The sequence below is a fragment of the Mustela erminea genome, chromosome 10, assembly GCF_009829155.1.
Source record: "Mustela erminea isolate mMusErm1 chromosome 10, mMusErm1.Pri, whole genome shotgun sequence".
NCBI classification, from domain to species: Eukaryota; Metazoa; Chordata; class Mammalia; order Carnivora; family Mustelidae; genus Mustela; species Mustela erminea.
The window spans coordinates 69,626,693-69,646,227 of NC_045623.1; the positions used below are offsets into that span (position 1 = coordinate 69,626,693).

General features: G+C 35.1%; 1 protein-coding gene and 1 pseudogene across 1 annotated transcript in view; both read left to right on the top strand.

The window, feature by feature from the left end:
- Positions 1-19,535, top strand: part of FAF1 (Fas associated factor 1) — a 471,948-nt gene that overhangs the window by 300,673 nt on the left and 151,740 nt on the right. The window contains exons 9-12 of the mRNA XM_032302621.1: positions 8,113-8,208; positions 15,604-15,730; positions 16,716-16,779; positions 17,744-17,825. Of these exons, the coding sequence (XP_032158512.1) occupies positions 8,113-8,208; positions 15,604-15,730; positions 16,716-16,779; positions 17,744-17,825 (369 nt within the window). The remainder of the gene's footprint in view (positions 1-8,112; positions 8,209-15,603; positions 15,731-16,715; positions 16,780-17,743; positions 17,826-19,535) is intronic.
- LOC116567529 lies at positions 6,774-7,711 on the top strand (annotated as a pseudogene).

Consider the following 19,535-nt stretch of genomic DNA (forward strand, 5'->3'; position numbering starts at 1 on the left):
CTAAGATAATACCAAATTCTTTCTATAAGAAAAAAAAAACCCCAAAACTTCAAATAGGCCTTAGGAGTATTTACTAATTGGATATATACTATTTGACAAATCTGTTCTTATTAAAGCCATCTTACAGAAAGCCTTTTAGAAAAGGAAATGTTACCCATTTTTATAGAAGAAGTTGAGGTTTGAGATATGAAATACTGATTGGCATAAATAATAGAACAATAACTACCCAAAGTGAATTCAAACTCAAGACACTCAAGACTTTGGAAGTCCTTGCTTTCAAGAGAATCAGAAGATAAGCCACAAATTGGTAGAAAAGATCTACAAAAGATACATCTGAGAAGGGATCTTTATCTAAAATATATGAGGAACTCATGCGGCACAGTGGGTGGCTCAGTGGGTTAAAGCCTTTACCTTTGGCTTAAGTCATGATCTCAAGGTCCTGGGATAGAGCCCTGTATCGGGCTCCCTGCTCAGCGGGGACCCTGCTTTCCGCCCCTGCCCCCATGCCTGCCTCTCTGCCTACTTGTGATCTTTGTCTGTCAAATAAAAAAAAAAATTTTTTTTAATCTTTAAAATTATGAGTAACTCTTAAAACTCAACAAAAAAATGAACAACCCAATTATAAAATGAACCAAAGACCTTAACAGACATCTTACCAAAAAAGATATACAGATGGCAAATAAGCATATGAAAAGATGTTCAACATCATATGTCATCAGGGAAATGCAAACTTAAAAACTACCTATTAAGGGATGCCTAGGTAGCTCAGTATGTTAAGCATCCAACTTTTGATTTTGGCTCAGGTCATGATCTTAGGGTTGTGAGATGCAAGCCCAGCATCAGAGTCCATGCTGGACAAGAGCCTGGTTAAGATTCTCTCTCTCTCCCAGGGTGCCTGAATGGCTCAGTCACTTAAGCATCTGATTTTGGCTCGGGTCATGATCTCAGGGTCCTGAGACCAAGCCTCACTTCAGGCTCCCTGCTTAGCAGGAAGTCTCTTTGTCCTCTCTTTCTGCCTCTGCCCCTCCCCCTGCTTGTGCGCTCGCATGTGCGCGCATGCTCTCTCTCTCTCTCTCTAGATAAATGAAATCTTCTAAAACAATTCTCTCCCTCTTCCTCTGCCCCTACGTCTCACTTAAAAAAAAAACACACACATGAAAAACACCTATTAAATGACCAAATTCCAGACCACTGACATCACAAATGCTGGTGAGGATGTGGAGCAATAGGAACTCTCATTCACTATTGGTAGGGATGCAAAATGTTACAGCCATTTTGGAATACAATTTGGTGGTTTCTTAGAAAACTAAACATACTCTTACCATATGATATAGCAATTATGCTTCTTGCTATTTACCCAAAGGAGTTGTAAATTTAGTTCTATACAGTAACCTACACAAAGATATTTTTAGCAACTTTATTCATAATTGCCATAACCTGAAAGCAACCAAGACATCCTTCAGTTGGCGAATGGATAAACAAACTGTGGTACATCCAGACAAGGGAATTTCTTTCAATACTAAGAGGAAATGAGATTTTAAGCCATGAAAAGACATGGATGAACTTTAAATGCATATTACTAATTGAAAGCGACCAATTTCGAATGACATTCTGGAAAAGACACACTGTGGAGACAAAAAGATCAGTGGTTGCCAAGGGCAGTGAGGGGAGGTGGAGATGAACAGTCAGAGCACAGAAGATTTTTAGAGTGGTGAAAGTAACTCTGTATGATATTATACAGTGGATAAATGCCATTATACCTTAAAATGTGCAACACGAAGAGTGAACCCTAATGTAAACTATGGACTTTGAGTAATTATGATGTGTCCACGTAGGTTTATCCATAATAAAAAACACCATTCTGGTGAGTGATGTTGATAATGGGAGAGATTATGCCTGTTTGGGGACAGGGAGTATAGGAGAAATCTCTGTTCTTTCTTCCCAATTTTGTTATAAACCTAAAATTACACTTTAAGAAAAGAAAGTTTTTGTAAATAAATAAATATAGATAGATAGATATCTGAATATCTCCCATGCCTTTCAACAACATAACCCATTTATGTATATATGTATATAAATTAAATATTATAAATATATAATATATATATAATAGTTTAATTTAATTAAACCTAAGACCCATTTAATATATATAATGGCCAGTGAGATTTTTAGGCATGAAATTTCTTTTACCCCAACCTTTCTCCATCCCTAGGCATTCAGAAGATTATACTCAGATGTGCTTTATTTATTTAAAGGTATAGTATTAAATAATAAAGGAATTTTGGCTTGATTTCATTTTGAATTTGTGAGTCTTTTGAATCTCTGCATCTGCGATCATGGAAATCAGAGAATTACAGTCTAACATGGTCGGGAAAAAACTGAATAAAGCCTTGAAATAGATTTGCAAATGAGTCACTGTTCTTCATTATATTAGGTTAAAGCAATCTTGTGATTGAGAGATTACCATTATGTATAGGTTAATTAACTAACATAATGTATGCAAATTTAAATTTTTTAAGGTAACCCCCTTCAACTATAAAGTCAAACAAACCAGCCCTAATCTTTTTTTTCCAGTTCCTTACCAAATAAATACCTCAATGATAGTAGTATGGATCCTTTAAAATTATATAACCATTTGGTTTCACATACATTATCTCAATTTCATTGGATCTTAATACCAACTCTGTGAGAGAGTACAAATTGTATTACCCTATTTTGTGAATTAAGAACAGGTTCTTTTATACTATTCCCCCTCTAAATAATAAATAAGAAATACAGAAATTCTAAGTGATTTTGTCCATGGTCATGGGACAATAGAGTGATTCAGCCAGCCTAGAGCCTCAGCCTTCTGACTTCATATCTTTCATGTGAATTTAGGTTACGAGTTCTATTATATCATGAAATCACTGTCTGAGTGACTATTGTCCCTTCCACAGGGTTGCTAGCCCCACAGAGACTGCCCCATCTTTATTCCCTTGTATTCCTTTTTCTGTGCCTGTAGCTATGTGCATCTTTTTAACTTTCTAACTTGTTTATATGTTCCTTTAGGACAGACTTCTATTTAATCCACACTGGGCATATAGTAACTCAGAAATTCCTAACCCATCCCCCCATCCACCTTCCTTCTAAAATGCTGTTTTTCCATAGTCTGGACATAGTTTGTCCAGAGTCCATAGTCTTTTGTGGTTCATCTCTCCCGCCGATTTCTCCCCCTTCATGTTTCCCTTTTCCTAATGTCTTCCATGTTATTCCTTATGTTCCACAAATAAGTGAAACCATATGATAATTGACTTTCTCTGTTTGACTTATTTCACTATTGCTCAGCCATCAGAAAGGATGAATACCCAACTTTTGCATCAACTTGGATGGGATTGGAGGAGATTACGCTAAGTACTATGTACTTTTAATGAACAGTTTCTTCCAGCTTCTCCTAAAGTATATCTTTTAATTTAACATGATTAGGCTATTAGGCAAAAGTAGTCACAGTAGAATCTAATAATCATTTCTTTTCTCCAGGTCCTAAAAATAATGATCATTGAAAAGATAACAGGTCTTCTGTCCATTCAGTAGGTTCAAAAGCCAGCTTTTACTTACCTTAATACATATAACCCTTTCAAAAGTCAGTTGAGGAGTGGATAAAGAAGATATGGTCCATATCATACAGTGGAATATTACTCAGCCATCAGAAAGGATGAATACCCAACTTTTGCATCAACATGGATGGGACTGGAGGAGATTATGCTGAGTAAAATAATTCAAGCAGAGAAAGTCAATTATCATATGGTTTCACTTACTTGTGAAACGTAAGGAATAACATGGAGGACATTAAGAGAAGGAAAGGGAAAGTGAAGGGGGGGAATTGAAGACAGAGACAAACCATGAGACACTGTGGACTCTGAGAAACAAACTGAGGGTTTTAGAGAGGAGGGGTGTGGGGGGTGGGTGAGCCTGGTGGTGGGTATTAGGGAGGGCAAATGTTACATGGAGCACTGGGTGTTATACGTAAACAATGAATCTTGGAGCACTACATCAAAAACTAAAGATGTATTGTATAGTGACTAACATAAACACTAAAAAAACAAGTCTGTTGAGGTAGTTAAGGCAGGGATTATTCACCTCAATAAATGGAATATTCTGGCATAGAATAGAGAAATGACTTCCCCAAGTGCAGGAGGCTGGGAAATAATTGAATTGAGATTTTTCTGGCTCCTGGTCCAAGTCTTTCCATTATACTACACTGCTTCTTATTGTCAGTGACATTTACCATCATTATTGTTTCATTATCAGAGGATTTTAGGGTGGGGGACGAGGACTTTTTTAATGAAAAATATTGTGAATGTAACGTGACTTGAAATTTAGCATGTAAAAAAGAAAAGAAAAGAAAAGAAATTTAGCCTGTGCTTCTTATCCAAATTAGCTTTGCTTTTGTTTGTACTAAAATGAAAGCAATTGAGCCAGTTGTAATAAATGTTGATGAATATGATGAACAGGATGACAGAATTATATAGTTTTACTTTTAAAAACTATTATTATTAATCAGATTTTCTAGCATTTGTAAGAGACAATGCCAAAACATCTAGATGCCAAAACAAACTAACAAATAACTAGGGGGCACCTGGCTGGCTCAGTCAGTAGAGCATGGGACTCTTGATTGCAGTGTAGTGAGTTCGAACCCCACATTGGACATAGAGATTACTTTAAAATATAAATAAAATAAAATGAATAAGGTGGCAAAGCTTATACCCCAAGTTAAAAAAAATTATAAAACCTCTAACCAGACTAAAGAAAAAATAATCAAATACAAATGATCTTTATCAGTATAATCTACATGGGAGTACACACCTCACATGATTGAAAATACATGTGTAATCATGTGACATTTGCCTTTTTCATTCCAATATTTGTCTTCAGATAATTAGCTTGATTATAACACATGTTCGAATTGTAGTTATGACCAACCCACTGTTTTGTCCTTGGTTGGTCTCTATGAATTTACAGATATTTGGGTTTCCTTGTGTATCAGTTTAGTTCACACTTCCCCAAAAGTTACCAAAAGTGTTTTCACTGTGCTAATGGAGACCCTATTTTATTTTTAAAGTAATGAAAGAAACATGATACCATCATTACACTAAATAGACAAATGTGTCATTTCATGAACACCAAAGAAAAACACCCTCTTTGGTCTATTTAATATTGTTTTAATTCCTCTAGATTGACCAAAGTGATATGTATTCATATTTGCTCATATTTTTCCCAAGTTTAATTTAAACCTCAAATTAGTTATTTAATATCTGACCCTCTAAAAACTTCAGTAGGAGTAAACATATTTGGCTTTAATTGTGTTGGGTAAACTAGGCAGATTCTTTGGGTAATGTATTATAATGGTAGTAAAAATTAACTGAGTTAACCATTTGTGTGCCAAGGACTGTGCGAGGTGCTTTACATATATTGTAGATTCCTTAGCTATAACAATCTGATATTGTGGTTTAATATGATTAAAACATAATGACATTGTTACCATCTGTAGAAACTTCTTTTTAATGCCTTTAGCAAACACTATTCCAGGGTACCTTCCAAAAGAGATTTATAGAGTGCTTCCCTGGGAATTAGTAAACTGAAGTATTAATTCTAATTAGAAAAGTAACAGACATACTGGTGGTGGATGGGGAAGTGGAGATATATATATGATTAACTTTATTTGAGGCCTGTTACAGTTTCCTGGAACACTATTCTTTTGTCTTATGAAAAATGACCTTGACTAAAAATAAAGTTTGGGACTACATCAAAATAAAAAGCTTCTGCACAGCAAAGAAAATAACCAACAAAATTAAAAGACAGCCTACTGAAGGGGAGAAGATATTTGCAAATGACATATCCAATAAAGTGTTAGTATCCAAAATGTATAAAGAACTTAATACAACTCAACACCTCAAAACCAAATAATCCAATTAAAAAATGGGCGGAAAACATGAAGAGACATTTCTCCAAAGAAGATATTTAAATCGCCAACAGACACATGAAAAGATGCTCAGCATCACTCATCATCAGGGAAACACAAATGAAAACCAAAATGAGTTATCATCTCACACCTGTCAGAATAGCTAATATCAAGACACAAGAAACAAGAATTGGTGAGGAAGTAGAGAAAGGGGAACCCTCTTACTCTGTTAGTAGGAATGCAAACTGGTGCAGCCAGTCTGGAAAACAATATGAAGTTTCTCCAAAAAGTTGAAAATAGAACTACCCTAGGATCCAGCAATTGCCCTACTGGATATTTACCCAAAGAATACAAAAGTACTAATTCAAAGGGATACATGCACCCCAATATTTATCAGCATTATTTACGATAGCCAAATTATGGAAGCAGCCCAAGTGTCTATCGAGTGATGAATGAATAAAGAAGAGGTGGCATATATATACAGTGAACTATTATTTCACCATAAAAAGGAATGAAATCTTGACATTTGCACTGACATGGAAGGAGCTACAAAGTATAATGCTAAGTGAAATAAGTCAGGCAGAGAAAGGCATGCCATATGATTTCACTCATATGTGGAATTTAAGAAACAAATGAACATAAGAAGAAAAAATAGACAAACCAAGAAACAGACTCTTATGATAGAGAACAAACTGAATGGTTATGGGAGGGAAGGTGGATGGGGAGGGGGAGGATGGGTGAAATAGGTGATAGGGATAAAGGAGTACACTTATTGTAATAAGCACTGGGTGATGTATGGAATTGTTGAATCACTGTGTTGTATACCTAAAACTAATATAACAATGTGTATGTTGACTGTGCTGGAATTAAAATAAAAACTTTAGACTGCTGGGACCTTTGACAACTGAGTCGGTGTTACAGCTTCTCTATTATTCACTCCCGGGGCACTGCAAGCAGGCCAGGCATCATATCACCTTACAGGTGGTATGGAGAATACCAAGATGTATGTTGGTAATCTGGGAACCAGTGTCAGCAGAGGAGAGTTAGAAAGAGCCTTCAGTTATTATAGTCCCTTCAGAACCGTGGACTGTGAAAAATCTCCAGGATTTGCCTTTGTGGAATTTGAAGATCTAGACATGCAGAAGATGCAGTGTAAGGGCTGGATGGGAGAGTGATTTGTGGTTCCTGAAGGAGAGTTGAATAATCAACAGGCATGCTTTGGAGATCTAGTTTTGATAGAATAGCTGCCCAACATTCCTTTGATCCCAGTGATAAATGCTGTGAGTGTGGTGAAGAGGGACATTATGCTTATGATTTTCATCGTTATAGCCAATAGAGGAGAAGCAGGTCACAGTCTAGATAACATTTAAGATCCAGAGGTAGGTGATACTCTTGCTCATGTAGCAGGAGCAGGGAAAGGAGTCAAGATCAGCATTTCCTCAGCCATCAAGATCTGTGTCTCTTTCAACATCAACCTTCACACAGAAGATCTAGATCTGGTTCTATAAAAGGATCAAGATCCCTGTCGAGGCCAAGGTCAAGGTCAAGATCCAGGTCTGTTTCACTACATACAAGAAGCAGCCAAAGTCCAGATCTCCACCTCCAAAGAGAATTCATTCCCCATCAGGAAATCCGCAAAGAAGTGCACGTCCTGAAAGAGTGAAGTTCTCAAGTTCACCTTTTAGGGAAAAGTTATTTCATTTACATTATTATAAGGTATTTGTGATGTCTGTAAAGCATAACCTAGGAAGGTTATTTCTGTCATCGGTCTAAATTCATAGCAATAATGTGAATGTATTAACATCCTGTGGTCTGAAAATGTGGGTTTTTATTTGGCACATTTAAATAAAATATTTCTAACTAGAAAAAATAAATATAAATTAAAACTTAATAAAAGAGGGGCACCTGGGTGGCTCAGTGGGTTAAAGCCGCTACCTTCGGCTCAGGTCATGGTCCCATGGTCCTGGGATCGAGCCCCACATCGATCCCTGCTGAGCAGGGAGCCTGCTTCCTCCTCTCTCTCTATCTGCCTACCTCTCTGCCTACTTGTAATCTGTCTGTCAAACAAAAAAAAAAAAAAAAAAAAAAAAAAGAAATCTAGAAAATATCTAAAGGAGCTTTTGTGAGACATTGCTTCATTTTGTTTACAAATGATGGATTCTTCGTTTTTGCAGATGTGTCTTGCTGAATCAGGGCTATCCTATCCCTGCCATCGACTTACAGTGGGCAGAAGATCTTCACCTGCACAGACCCGAGAGCAGTCCGAAGAGGTAAGCTTTTTTGCCAAGCTTTTTGGTGAATAGGAGGCCTGTCCTCCACCTACCTGCCCACTTCCTATTCTTTTTTATCTGCCACAGCAGTGAATAGGTGAAGTAAATGTAGCGTGAATAAAATCTCAGTAATTCCTGAAGGCAGAAACTTTTCATGCGAGTTTATTGCTAATGTGCTCCTCCTTGGTCTATAAGTTTCATGTTTCATCAGACAGAATTCAGGTGGATTGGTTGAAATGAGTTTTACTTAGAATTGACAGGTTGACAAAGGATTTTCTTCATTGCTAACTATATAATTGAGTACATTTATTAAGACTGATCCTGAAGGTCCTTTAACTCATTGAGTTGGAGCACCTTCTAGGATCCAGGTATTGTGCTTGATACTATTTAACAAAGATGGATAACAGTATATCCATACCAATGTGCTCAGAGTCAAGGAAATAGATTAATAAACTAATAATAATGGCAAAATGTAATAAAAGCTGTGATAGAGCATAGAATACTATAGAAGCAGAGAAGAGGGGCAGATGAGATTGAATATGTTTGTGTGTAGGATGTACCTGTGTGTATCTTTGTGGGTCTGAACAATGTTAAAAGGCAGTGTCTTTTCCATGGCTACAAATTGCACTCTGAGTCCAACTATGACTTTGATTATAAGGTAATGGGAAAGATAGCTTGGACATAACAATTTATCTGTTAAAAAGCATTTATGGAGCTCCTACTATGTGCTAAAGAAAACTCATCACCATGACTTAAAAAGTGTATGTGACAGGATCATAACTAAATAGCACAGGAAAACATTATTTAACTCAGTGTTTTCAGTCCAGTAAAACCTTTTTCCATTTACAGTCTACACAAATTATGATTGTGAATTTTTATTTAAACTGAGTGTATTTTGGACACTCACTACAGAAGCTGCCACAGGACCTCTCTACCTATCCTCTGAAATGCATTTATATCACTTAAATATGTGAAAGAGAAATGGGACTGCATAAGTTCCATTCTAGTCCATGATCATTCTGTGAAAATGATAATTTGCAATTCTGGTTTTTAACATTTTTTTTTAGAAATCCACAAAGAAGAAAGGGTTTTCCCCTGCTAAAATATTACTGTACTGTTTTCTTAGGCCTCTAAAAATGTTAATTTCCTTTAAAGAGCCCACACCATTTTATTCAGCATTTTATCTCATTAATCATCTTGAAAGAAAACATGATTTTGACTTTCACTGCTTGGCAGAAATTACCAGAAATAATTTACTAAACTATTTCTTTCTTGGGCATGTGTTTCTAATGCTAAAGTAGGTTGTGCTTCAACCCTATAATGGATAAATCTACTACATTAAAATGTGGTAGCTTCACCCAAAATTTTTATTTCTGTGCTCTGAAAGATGATAGATACCCATTTCACTTCATTTTATTTCCTTCTCTCACTTTCACCATTATATGTGTTATTTGGGTAGTCCCTTCTACAAAAATAAGTCAATCCCATACAGTAAGAAATAGTGTTAATGAGGTTGGCATACTGTTTAGGTTAGAGAAGAAGGTAGAGTGGAACTAGGTGACTTTGCTAAACTGAAAGAGCCGCAGTCTTGGGAATATCTTAAAATGTGATTATTTGTGATGAAACCGTTATTTTTCCTTCCCTGGCTAACTGTAAATATCACCTTTTTAAGGGGCTAGTGAGAAATGGGCAACTGTGACTCGGGCTTTTATGCTGCCATAGAATTATACAGCTGGAAGGGAATTTTAAAATTTGATTTCCCCTCTTCTATCCATTCATCCCTCATTCATTTAAACATTTAATGTCTTCTAGGTGCTCATCATTAGGACCACAGTCTGTATGCTAAAAGAGCTCACTCAAAATATCCCCTCAAAATATACCTATGTTTTATCTCCAGTAACAAGGCAACCAGTTCTATTGTTGAGCAGCTCTGTCTCTTGATATCTTTAAATAACTGGAACCTGTGTCCTTGTATCTTCCACCCAATGGTTCTGCTTCTCTCTTTTCTGCTTTTAACCCTTTTCCTACATGATTTCATGTTTCAGGACAATTACCTTTTTTCTATTGATTGAAGCCTTGAATTAGGAAGAAGATATGTAAGACTAGTAGTTAAATTTAAGCTTTGAATTTTATGGATTATAGTTATGTGTCCTCTAGCTAGGGGAATTCTTTTTCTTACATCCTCCTTCTGGTCCTGCAAGTATTTTTTTTTTTTAAATGATAATTCACCATTTTTCTTTCCTCCCCAGCCTTCCCTTGCTCCTGAGCCCTCTTTTAATGATCTTTCTATATATGAGTACCTAGCTAATACCTTCTTCTCCTTTCTGCAGTTGCTTGAATGGGACAAGATAGGGGCCCATTGACCCAGACTTCTTGAGAATTGTCCAGTCCTCAGTTGATTGTGGAAGAGAGGGGAGTGCCCCAAGATTAAAACAAAACAAAACAAAAAAACAAAAAAAACCTTCCAGTGTAGTAGATGCTAGTTAGTAACTTAAGGAAACATTTATTGAATGCTCACTGTGTGCTGGTCAGATGAATATAAACCGGTAATTTCATATTATATAATGTTAAAATTAAGCAAGCACAAGATACTAGGGCACAATTGTGGGGGTTGAAGGCACAACACTCAAGAATGTTTGCAAGCAAAAGCCGTGTTTGCCTTACACACTTCTGTAGCCCTAACATCTAGTGTAGTACCTGGCATATACCAGCCACAAAATAAATATTGGTAAGTGAGTATTTCTTAAAAAAGAAGGAGGAGAGGGGGAAAAGGAAGAGGAACAAGTTGGGAGAGGAAGAGAAAGAAAGACTATAGGAACTTATATCCAAATCAAATTATAAAGAATGAAGCCCAGTCAGCCAAATGAAGAAACATGGAAATAGTATTTCATTCAAAGGAAACTGCATGATCTGATATAGTGTATGCACAGAGATGAGCACAGTTTGGTGGTCAGTTTGTGCAAAATAAAGTGAGAGACAAAGATAAGAGTGAGGTGAAGGTAAATGGGTCTACAGCTCAAGTTGGGAACTTGAACTCTGGGCAGCCATAGAAGGCTTTTAAGTGACAAATGATTTTCTTTCCCCCAAATAACATTTTAGAGAAGAGTACTTTGCTGCTGTGCAGAAGGTAGATGTAAGGGAAGGAAGACTGGAGGCAGGAAAAATCAGATACGAGTCTTTTGTAATAGCACAGTTAAAGGATAATGAGATCCTGAATTAGAACTGGTTACTGATAGGATCTATGGGAGGAGAGAAAAGGAAGAGATAAGAATGATACCTGAGGGTCTTGAAGGGGGGGATTGGGGGAGCAAGGTGGTGGGTATAGGGAGGGCATGTATTGCATGGAGCACTGGGTGTGGTGCAAAAACAATGAATACTATTATGCTGAAAAGAAATTTTTAAAAAATATTACAAAAAAAAATGATACCTAGGTTTTGGTTTAAGTGACAGAAAATATTCATTCAGTATTCAATTGATAAGTTCTGATTACATGCCCCTCTATGCCTGGTATTGATGTAGGAGTCAGAATATGGATGTGAACAAAGCAAAGTCTTTGCATAAAGGATCTTATACCTAATAAAATGAAATTGAACACAGATAATTGCCAAAAATCTGTATTTCAATTTTTAAAACTTGGTGAGACAAGTATTTAGCTTGTCTGCTGTGGTCCTACTATAACTATGTGGTATTTCACCTCAGGCAGACAAGCTAAATAGTAATCAGGTTACTTCTGAACATTTCCATCTGCATGCCTACTGTACATTCACTGTGTAAAAAATTGAACTTACCGTATCTCCCCAGAAACCTGTTTTCTTACCCATATTAATGATCATTGCCAATCAAAGCCAAAACTGTTCATTCTAATCACTGAGGGACCTGCTGTTCTTTGAAACTGTCCCAAATGAACTTATACATTGTGATTTTTATGACCCTTTCCTTTTGAATATTCAAATAAGTATATTTTTATGTCTTTCTTTGGAATGGGAATTTCTGGAAGGCTTGAACCATGTTTTATCTGTCTCTGTATCCCTAGCTTTTAACCTGTTGATTTGATATAAGTAGTCGGTGGAAGGAACATCTGCTTCAGTTACAAGCTTGCCTTAGTGCTGAGTATATGTAGAGTCTAAATTTGTTTCAAATGGTTTGGTTCTTTCTCCTCTAGGAAGTTTGCTCTGATCTTTCTCATTCCCCATTCATTAAATGTTCTCTTCTGAACTTACCTGTCATAACACTTAACACTTGGTATTATAATTATCTGTATATATTATATAGTATTCTTTAAGAGAATATAGACTGTATCTTTCACACAGGTCTAGGCAGTGTGGCATTTTCTAGGGTTTTGTAAATGTTTGTTAAATGATAATGGGAATAAATGAATGCCGATAAAAGCCAAAATAAAATCATGAATTTTTTTAGCTGTTTTTCAAATTCTGAGTAAATAGCTTCTCTGAATTCAAAGAGTTTTAAGGCTGCCAGGGCTGAGCCAAGAGATTATGTATTCTCATCTGCAAACATTAATGAAAAAAAGATTGTTTATCTCATTTTTTAGAAAAAGCTTTTCCTAACCTGTTAGATGGCTGATAAGAAAATGTGAAGAGATTGGGAGTTCCTTATACATAATTAAGTAGCTCATTCTTGCAGATACTTCAATAATTCATATTTGAAATATACTTTTTCCAACAAAATTGGCTTTTTAGATAACTCCCTTTGAAGATTTTGTTGTAGGATTTTGCTTTCTGGGTCTGAAGAGATTTGGGAACTGTACACTTTGTGGACAAAATGAATAATGAGTCAGTTACATAAGTACGAGATTAAAATCACTATCTTACTATGATATATATAAAGCTCTGTTGTTATGGAAAGGGGCTACTATTTGATTAAAAACTAGATTAGGAGAAGGAGTTTAGATGTGGGGGAGTAAGGTAAAAGGAGTGAGAAAAAAAGATGATATATAGAACAATTCTTTTTCATCTCTGTGTCCTCCAACCCTAAAACCCGATGCCTCTTAAAGGGAAGGGTGAATGTTGGGCAAGACGAAGTGAAGGCTGAGATGATAGCTTAGCTGATAGAGAATGTGACAAAGTTCATCATACTGGACCTTTGTTTCTTTCTACTAGCCTGTGAACCTGGCTTAGCATCCTACAAGAGTATATAATGTACTTTTTAGATCCTGCACCTTCACCTGTTTAAGAAATCAGAGTCTCAAAGTTCAGGGAACTTCATGCTCTAGATATTTGCGTGCCTGAAACACAGAAGGAATTCAAGCACAGTAGTGGTCCTATAGATGTGTTGTTTTATAGAGGAGGCTCCCTTACTACTTTGAAATGAGAAAGCGTTTTTGAATTTTTTTTAAAGATTTTATTTATTTATTTGTCAAAGAGAGAGAGACATAGAGAGCACAAGCTGGAGGAGTGGCAGGCAGATAGAGAAGCAGACCCTGCTGAGCATGGAGCCCGATGTGGGACTTGATCCCAGGACCCTGGGATCATGACCTGAGCTGAAGGCAGACACTTAACCGTCCGAGCCACCCAGGTGTTCCGGTTTTTGAATTTTTAGCTGTTGAATTGCTGAAACTAGAAGATCTTTGGCCTACAAAGCAAAACACGAAAGTAAGACTAGAATTGTAAGCAGAACCAAGGTGTCTGTAAGAAATAGTGGTGTAGTCAGAATAGCAAATAGACTGCTTAGGACAAGGACCATTCATTTTTACTCATCCAATAAGTTTGTTCATTATCTTCTCTATTCAAACTATGGGGAAGACTTTCTTTTGGATAAGAGGGAAAATGTTACAATTCTGGGCATTAGTGTTTGGTTATGCCCAAGGAGGAAATGCTAGGCTGAGTCAAGTAGAGTAAATATCTTGGCTTCTTCATTTGAAGCTGTTAGACTTGCTGTATCAGTAGTTTTAAAAATTGTTCCAGTGTCCTTAGATTCTTCAGAGGTAACCCAACTATCAAAGGGATATAAGAAAGAAAACGCCAAGCCTAGGAGGAGCATTAGACTTCCATTGGCCTCTCCCCACATCCACCAGAGTGTTCTTACTTTTGTCTATTGTACGCACTGTAATTTTACATAATATTTTGGCTTGGGCCAGGGGAGAGAGGTAACCCTGTGGAAAGAAGTTTGAAAACGATTGATAAGAAGATGTTTAAAATCTATGATTTTTATGACTAGCTAACCTCTAACATCCCTCTAATCAAGATTTATGAGACTTTGATTCTAAGTTTCTCTTAATGCTTTTCTGGAAAATTCTTATCTCTAAGTTAGGCTCTTTTGCGTAGACCAGAATCAAATAGTTTCCCCATTTCCATAGCTTAAGTGCATAGTGCCAAATTTAAAAAAAAATAGAATTTTCATATATTAAAAATCTTTGTAGACTTTATTTATTGAACATAGTACAGATAGGCATTTAGCCAGGTACCTTGCTGAGACTCCCTTTTCATCCAAGGCATAAATATTTGTCAGTATTCACAGTTTGGATGTTTTGGATCTCAGTATTTTTGAGATTCCATTCTTACCTAGAGATTAGCAGCCTAGTTCATATTTTGAATCTGATGTTTTTAATTGTTACTTTAAATCTCAATTGATACTGCTGAAAACAAAATAAATGGAGCGTGTTTATCAGTGCCCAGCATGTAGTAAATTCTCAATAAATGTTTATTGACTAGAGGTGTATCTCATATTTAATAGCCTGCACTTTACAAAGAGCTTTTATATAGTGTATTTTATGTTATCTCCAATAACACTGAGGATAGTATACCATAGTCCAGTAATGAAAAATTTGAGAACCATTGCAGTAAGGAAGTGGCAAGTTTGAAATAGAGATTACTGTGAGCTTTTTAAAAGACACATATAGCTTGCTTTGTCTTTGACCTGATTATATCCCTCTCATCATTTACTGAGCAAATATTTATTAAGCACTGAATTGTGTACTGTGTTCTGTGGATAAAACAGTTGTATGAGTTGTATGCTTCCTTCATTTTCCCTCAGGTTCCAATCTTTAGCCAAGGGGTATCACGGCAAGTTTAGGAATCTATGTAAGCCTTGGGGCGCCTGGGTGGCTCAGTGGATTAAATCTCTGCCTTCAGCTCAGGTCATGATCCCAGCATCCTAGGATCGAGCCCCACATTGGGCTCTCTGCTAAGCAGGGAGCCTGCTTTCCCCCACCCCTCACCTGCCTCTCTGCCTACATGTGATCTCTATCAAGTAAATAAAGAAAAGAAAAGAAATATATGTTAGCCTTAAAATGAAAAATATTAAGCTTTACTCTAGCAAATGGCTTCTTATTTAATAAAACTACTATAATACTAGTGTCGTATTGTGATTACATAACTTATATTTTAGAATTCGATTCCTAAAGTTCATATAAAACTAATCCGCACTTTTCTTAAATAGCAAAGCACCGATGTTCATATGGTTAGTGATAGTGATGGAGATGACTTTGAAGATGCTTCTGAATTTGGGGTGGATGATGGAGAAGTATTCGGCATGGCATCATCTGCCCTGAGAAAATCTCCAATGAGTGAGTATTAATAGCTCTTTGGGGCCAGCACTATAATTCTACTTCCTCCTGCAGAAACTTATAAAGAACAATGAACTTAAAAATCTCTTATTAACTTTCCAGGTTGGGAGAGAGAACATACAGCTAGCAGGCACAATATTCATTAGAACCAGAGCCTCTTGAGTTTTGATTTTATTAAGATTAGCAATTCCCAGAGCTTTAGTAAAATTCATTAAAAATGCAAGGGAATGTATAACTTATGTTTCACATATATATTAGTTATGAGTCTTTCTCTTTACTTTAAACCTAGAGGTTGATAAACAAATAGCTATATTTTCTGTGACTGTACTTGTTTCCCCCGCATCTTAGTGGAGATACCAGTTTTAAGAATAGTTATATTATTTTTCCATTCACTGGTACCACCTTTGTAAGAAAAAAAAAGTAAACTAAATGTGCCATCTCCTTCTCTATAACTTTACAAGATATATACTGTAGAATCACAGGAAGTACTATATGCAAAATTACTCTTAAAATAAATCCTTAAATGGCTCATTTACTCAGTGAAGTTAGGAAACTCCGTTGGGCAGAAATAGATATGATATTTACTTAAAGGTAACCATCTTCCTTATAAATGAGATTTTTAAAATAACTTGAGATCCTTTTATATAATTTATTCACAAGATGTCATTTTAAGAAAACACTGAAATCCTAATTGATGACTGGCACATACTTGAAATGCTTAGCAGGTTTGTGTCAGCTGGCTTTCCAAAATTTATGAGCTTGGAGTTTTTTCAAGGTTCTTTTTTAAGGTTTGATGAAATCTTCTAATGTATGTCAATTTAAAATGTCTCCTCAAATATATCACAGAAGCTAAAATTTAATTTTATTTCCTCTTTATTGATTAAATATATTTCTTATATGTGGGATTAGATGTTATGTGGTTTGTTTTTTGTGTCTATTTGTTTTGTTTTTTTTGTTTTTGTTTTTTCTTTTGTTTGTTTTTTAGTGCCAGAAAACGCAGAAAATGAAGGAGATGCCTTATTACAATTTACAGCAGAGTTTTCTTCAAGGTAGGGTTAGGACATTAACTATATAAAATTGATGTTCTTTTACTGCTACTGTGATTTTTCTGGAGCAATTTTAGTCATAGATTGTCTTTAATTTCTCTATACAATATTCGAAGGATACATTTATCAGTTTATTTAGTCCTTATAGTTTAACACATCCTATTCAATGTCAGATAACTAGTAAGCTATTTATGCCACTTTATCATCTTATCTCTGTATCTTTACAGAAGCAAAATAAATGGGTCACTAATTAATATGTTGACTGTATTCACAAAAAGTCTGTAGGTTATAGGATACTAATTTTTGGTATATCCTAGAAAAACAAAATATCCTTTAAAATAATATAAAATTTAAAAATAATTTAAAATTTTTAATATAAGCACATTTTTTCTTTTAATTTTTGTTTTGAAACTATCAACATTTCTTCTTTTAAGAGTCTAATGTAAAATGTTTTATATGCATTTGAGATTCTTAGAAGGTATTTAAGTAAAAAGGATTTAAATATTTATCCCTAAATTTTCATATAAATGATATTTCTCTTTAGTTCTGTTTTCTAATGTAATATAGTTTAGAAACTTTGCAAGACACAGTTTTTTTCCCCTCTCTGTTGGACTTCCAGAATAAATAAACTAATAAAATGGAAAGTTAAGGTTACTCTAAGGAAAATCTTATGAAAGTGGATAACCCGAAATTGCTGCTTCTAAATGGCATGATTTTGTAGCACTTATTGAATCCATTTGCTAGATGTACTTAAAATTCCTGTATTCTAATATTATCACTATAGGCCAAGAAGAATTCTAAGAACTAATGAAGTGCATTACCAAGCCTTTAAAGAAATGTTTTAATATTTGGTCTATAGTTAAGAGACAGTAGTGCCAACATTTATTTAAAGATGGTGATTAGACTTACGAAACTTTGAAATAAATTTGAAATGTACTTAAATTAATAGATATAATTTTTCCTATAGATATGGTGACTGCCATCCTGTATTTTTTATTGGCTCATTAGAAGCTGCTTTTCAAGAGGCCTTCTATGTGAAAGCCCGAGATGTAAGTGCAATCTTACCTTTTGTAATTAAAAAGTGCATCACATAGGTTTACCACCAGGCCTCAGGCAATGCTTAATGTTTTCTGTTTTTTTCAGATTGAAGACTTGATTTTGTTTGTGGTTCATCTACCAGCTTAATCATCACCAAGATTCCCATTTCAGAGGGGCAGTAGTGTAATAGGGTATTACTGGCTCTTTTTAGATGGCCTTGTCAATCTCTGAAACAGGAGTGTTTTTGTAGGGGAAAAAAAGGTAGACATGGGACCAGGCTATATGTGTATGTTCTTTTCAGTTAATGTGATTGACAGTTTCTTGCTAAAGGACTTGTCTTTCAGTCTTTTCCCAATATGATTCCATCTAATAGTACATATCTATAACTACAATATTTTTCTCTCAGAAGCCACTTTAAACAACAAAAATATAGAAATGGGCATTGTGACCTTAAAGTCAAGTACATTGGCATTTATAACAAGAATTCAGAAGATACATTTTCAGCAAGAAGTTTCTATGCAATCACTCTTTATATGTTGACCTAGCAGTGGAGAGCTCAGTAATCTGTCTCCTACCTATCTGCACAACATTAGCTCTCCTGTTCCCCTGCTTTACACTTAATAAATCTAGCAGTGATGTACCGTTTTTGTTTCCCCATAATCGTACTCTTTGTTCATGCTTCTCCACTGTAAGGAATGCCTTTATTCTGCCCTTTACCTGGTTAACTTCTACTCTCTGACACTTAATTGTCCCTAACTCTTCAACTATCATACAATTGGACCCACCCTTAGTCCTTTGTAATGATACCCTCTGCTCATCTTAATTACATTTAACACATTGCTTATCATTATCTCTGTATATATGTCTTCTCAAGAGATTTGATTTTCTCTTTGGCAGTGACTGTACCTTACATCCCTAGTAAATATTCTATATATTTAATGAATGAAGGAAATAAAAGAGTGGGAAGGAAGAAATAGTATGTAAATGAAGTAGAGGGAATTTTGAGAATTGAGTACAAGGAAGGCTCTGAAATTTCTAGTTTCTAGTTTATCTTAAACCCTGACCTAAAGAAAATTTCATTTTAAACAAATTTTAAAAACTAACAGTAATTAATAATCAAACTTAGAGCAATCAATGATGATTTAATGAAGTAGAATAAGAAACACAAACTGTTCTTTACCCTAAGAATAGTGGAATAGCCTATTATAAATGCTGTGTTAGTCTATGTTTTAACTATTAAATTTTTATAAAATGGATGTCATTTTTGAAGAAATAAATATTTATAATAATACGTGTTTATAGTTTATATAAATACAGGTTTATGGAAAATATTGAAAAGCAAAAAGAAAATATTCTAACACAGATTAACAGTTAGCTTTATGATACATGTTTTTTCCATATTTTTAAATACATTTTGATGAAAACTTTTGTGTATATTGAATATTATTGGGTTGTGTTATAATCTTGTTAAAACAGCTTATTTTCATCTTTTAATGTTATATGATCATTTGCTTAATTACATTTTATAATATTTTAACTTTTTATTAAAACAATTTTTAATATAGAAGTAAAAAGAATAGCACAGTAAACACCCAAATCCCCATCCCTAAATTTAATAACTAATAAATTTTGCCACGTTTGCTCCTTTCATATGCAAGCATCCCAAAGTTTTAATGAAGATAGAAGCCTTAATAACTTCAAAAGTTTAACTGCCACACATT